Consider the following 4,412-nt stretch of genomic DNA (forward strand, 5'->3'; position numbering starts at 1 on the left):
TTATTATTAACAACAACAACAACAACAACAATAATAATAATAATTAATTGGCAGTGTTGCCATAAGCATAGCAACAAATAGGAACATTCATACAGCTACATATTTCAGTACCAGATTTCTTTCTTTTTTTTAAACAGTAGTTACCAAAATAGAAGCGACCCAGATGTGGGTTATTGGTGGTAATATGTGGATCAAACCAGAAGAATCCCAGGTATGAGAGACGTCCATATTTGTACAGAGGAGACTAACAAGTCATTGGTGTCTTTGTGTGCCCCAGGTGGGATCCAGTAGGAGCCCTTACCTGCCACCTGTGGGCCACGTCTGCACGATATCTGGTGGTTTTTAAAAAGTGCCAGCAAAACAAAAAGAAAGACAAAAAGAGAAAAACGGACCGAAGTTTGAACACACCACCATACACTCCTAGTTTGACTGAATGGATGGTGTGTGTTTTCGTTCCGAGGTCTCTGTTTACTTTACCTTAAACAACATAAAACAGTCCTGGTCCTTGGGGTTTTACACCAATGTTTTTACATCCCCCTGCCGCCCCCCGCCCTCGTCTGTCACACACACGCTGAGGCACGCGCGGTATCACGTGGACGCGCATCAACAGCGGACACGTTAACAAATAAATCCCTTACAGTTAATCGGTAACGGTGCTTCTTTTTAGCCTCCGATAAAACCGGTGCATGGACTGAAATAAACTGCGTGTTGTCAAGACATTCGGTCAAAGCTTTATACAATCGTGCCCGTCATTTTTGTCATGCACACGCGTTATCGGACACGCGCCTGGGTCGCGGTCTCGCCAGAAGAGGGCACTTCTGTGTTTCTGTGACAAAGTTCTGACGTGATGGACGACTGTAGTCTCGGATCTCCAAGTGAGGAGGTTCTGCAGGATCTGGACTGAGAGCGCGGATCCAGACTCAGACTGGATTGAAGGGTCCAGACCCTGAGAAGGATTCGGATCGAAGAACGGATGCGAGGATTTGTGACGCGCTTGGAAAAATCCTGCTTACTTTTGCGTGTGCGCCACATGCGCGGATTGTGCTGCGGGTTTTTCTGGTGGACCAGGATCTAAAATTCCTACCCTGCTTCTTCTGGTCCTTTTTAAAAAAAAAAAAAAAAAATCAGGATTCTGCAGAAGCTCAGCTCCTGACATGAACGACGTTGACGCGTTTTTCTCTTCTGCGCTTTTTCACTGCAGCAGCGTGTCAGAAGTGTGTGAAGGCATGGAGTAAAAAACCCGGATCCTTCCCTGGAATCTGGACCTGGAAGGACCCGAGGTTCGCCTGTGTCTCAGCAGCCAGACTAAAGCGGTGACTGAAAAGCCGATGTTCTGCGCCGGGTCTAGACGGCAGCTCTGTGTGGACACTGCTTGATCAGGACCGGTTCGTGGCTGCGCTGGGTCTGGAGTCGTGTGTGGGCTCTGGTGGGTTTGGACCGGTGTTTGGACTGCGCGTCATGCGGACTGTAGTGTGTTGAAGCTGAGGCTGGAGCAGACAAACCTGCGGACATGGGTAAGTTCGGTTTTTACTCTGAGTGCGTGGGTGGATGTGGGCAGGTTCCGCCGGGGTCTGGTTCTTTCCTCACACACACACACACACACACTCACACACTCACACACTCACAGACCCGGGATCTGGGTTTGGATATAAAACCACTGTTGCAGCAGCAGGAACAGTTTCTGCTGAAGCTCGAGGAATGAAACCTAAGCATTTGAGTCTCTCCTTCATTTTCTGGCAGATTTGTTTTATTTATAAAAACCTGATGCTGATTTAGGTATTTATTTATTTTTAAAGATTAAAGAGAATCGGGTTCAAAGCCATTTCAAATGCAGCTTTTCTAAATGAGTGGTGTTCATCTACTTCCTAACCAGACAGAAGAAAAATGGGTGGTGCTGAATTATTATAATCATTTTAATTGTGTTACTGTAAAAATACTGTTCCTTTAAAGGAAGACTGACCCTTTATTTGCATGTCGCTCTCATTGATCTGCAGCTGAATTCTAATCACGGAAAACGTTGGACGCCAGTCAACTTTAAAAACATGATCCTGCATAATCAGGGACGGTCCTGGTTCTGTTGTTCAATCTGAGTCCAGAACTGAATCAGCGTTTAGGAATATAGGGTTATCTTTCTTCTTGGGACTTATTTCAGAAACAAGCAACACTTTTTTTCTTATCCATTACCATCAGAAGGAGGAGGAGGATGAGGGTGATGGGGGCGGGAGTGCTCTGCAAATATTCTCCCATCTATCACTGCCCATCCTTCAACCTCCACCTCAGACCCCAGCCAGCACCACTGTGTGTTTAAGAGTGTGGACATTTCATGTTGCTGTCTTTTATTTTTGTGTTTTCCTCTGATGCCTGATTTGTTTTTGTTGAGTGTGACCAGTCAAACACCGGGTCAGTTCTTCAAACACTGACGCTGGTATTTACATCGTCCAGCTCCGTCTTCTTCAGTCTGTCTTTAGTCTGATGATCGTGTTCTTCCTCTAACCCACTCTCCCTGGAGGCTGTGAACTAGTCTCCATTCAGCCAAGTTCAGGGCTGGTTCTGTGCCATTAATTGTGAGTCTTGATGATATATGGAGCCTCAGTGTGTTACTGCACCACATCAATAAAAGCTTCGGCAGCAGATACTGCGACAGCGCTTTTTCCCCAGAGTCTGTTTCTTATTCTTAAAACAAAAAAAGAAAAACCATTTTAGAAAAAAAAAAATACAAAAGAATGAGAATCCAGAGGTTCTGTCAATCATACACCTGTTTGATGTTGTGACGGTTCAATGAGGCTGAGGTCACACAGGCCCAGCAAATGTTGGTGACTGAACATGTCTGTGGAAATCCAGATAATTAGCATCTTATATATAAAGCTGGGAGCTACGCTAACATACGATTGTTTGTGTCCACAAAATTATAATTACTAAAAGAAATTTAATTAAACTGATGAAAAGCAGGGACCTCCTACTGCCATATGTCAAACTCGAGGCCCACGGGCCAAATGTGGTCCATCACATCCTTTTATGTGGCCCACCAGAGCTTCTTATGCATCTGATTTGAAAAAAAAGGTTGATCTTGTCTAAGTCTACTGTATATGGTATTTGTAGGGTTAAAATGTAGTGGTCAAATTCTGTGCAAAGCAAGTAATCTAAGATTATAAATGAGAGTACGTTTACGTTTGCAATAGTTCAATAAATGTTAGCCCACAACTTGGTCTGGGTTTTAATTTTTGGCCCTACTATAGCCACTCTGTTTCACACTGCCTTCCTACTCACTAACATAACAAACAGGTACCGTTTCAAACACTCGATGGTACAGCGAGTGGGCTGGCAGTGACACCAACATCTATAAACAGAGCTGTCAACTGACACCAGTGTAAACACTGAACATAAACATGATACTACTGTGACATAACATAACATAACATTATGAGCACAAACAGGAGCCAATGAAACTGATGATCAAATTTAAAGAGCTGTCAAACAGTTACTAATTTAAACAGCATTAGTCTCAGGGTAGCTGCAGATTAATATCCAATAATTATGATTAATCTTGACTGTAATAATCATAAATAATCAGGATGAATAATTCTTCCTAAAAATGATTTATAGAAAATTGATATATACATATACAGTGGAACCTCAGTTGTCGCCTCCCTAAAATTTGGTTCACGAACAAAATTTTTAACCAACAATTGCCCCAGTTGTTGTACCATCGGTTGTCAACCAACTCAGTTGCCGAACAGGCCAACAATATCAGGCGGGCAACAGGAGTGTGTGGCGTCAGCCCGCGCTTGGGATATACACGCTAAGTAACTAACTTTTGACTAACTATACACGCTAAGTAACTAACTTTTGACGGTATTTCGGTATTTTTATTCCATAAATCACCATGAAAAGAAAGGAAAGTAGTGAGAACAACAATTGAAGTGAAGAAAAATTATACAAAAGCATGAGAATGGCGTGTTTCAGATCTGTCTTTACAGTATGGCTTAGACAAGTTGTCGGTTTGTACCGTCATTAAGAACAAGGAAGCTATAAAAGAAGCTAAGATTGTCAAAGGAGTGACTGTGCAGAGGATCTGAATAGATTTCAGTGAACCGTGTGCTGCCCCTCTTGAAATTTCAGCATTACAGATTTTGTAAATCGCTATCTGTAGGTCTTTCTCAGATGTATTGAAATATGTCCACACCGCAGACATGTTGGCACAAGCCTGTGCTAGTCACGGTTTTTGCTTGCGTCATCATAACGATTTTTGGGGACAGAAAATTTGGTGAATCCCTAATTTATATAAATTAAAATTTAAAAGATAATATTTGACTGACAATGTATTGAATTGGCTCCCGTGCCCCCTTCTCAACCCTGCAAAGGAATAAGCGGTAGATAATGGATAGATGGATGTATCTCTGTGAAAACTCTTT

The 4,412-nt window shown here is 42.7% G+C and overlaps 1 protein-coding gene across 1 annotated transcript in view; it reads left to right on the top strand.

Annotated features, from left to right (window-relative positions):
* The first annotated feature begins 173 nt into the window (after positions 1-173).
* The window catches only part of LOC103389485 (leucine-rich repeat transmembrane neuronal protein 4), a 61,373-nt gene continuing 57,134 nt past the window's right edge, over positions 174-4,412 (top strand). The window contains exon 1 of the mRNA XM_008324903.3: positions 174-1,514. Coding sequence (XP_008323125.1) covers positions 1,511-1,514 — 4 coding nt within the window. The 5' untranslated portion in view covers positions 174-1,510. The remainder of the gene's footprint in view (positions 1,515-4,412) is intronic.

Source organism: Cynoglossus semilaevis, chromosome 14 (genome assembly GCF_000523025.1).
Source record: "Cynoglossus semilaevis isolate Cse_v1.0 chromosome 14, Cse_v1.0, whole genome shotgun sequence".
Lineage (NCBI taxonomy): Eukaryota > Metazoa > Chordata > Actinopteri > Pleuronectiformes > Cynoglossidae > Cynoglossus > Cynoglossus semilaevis.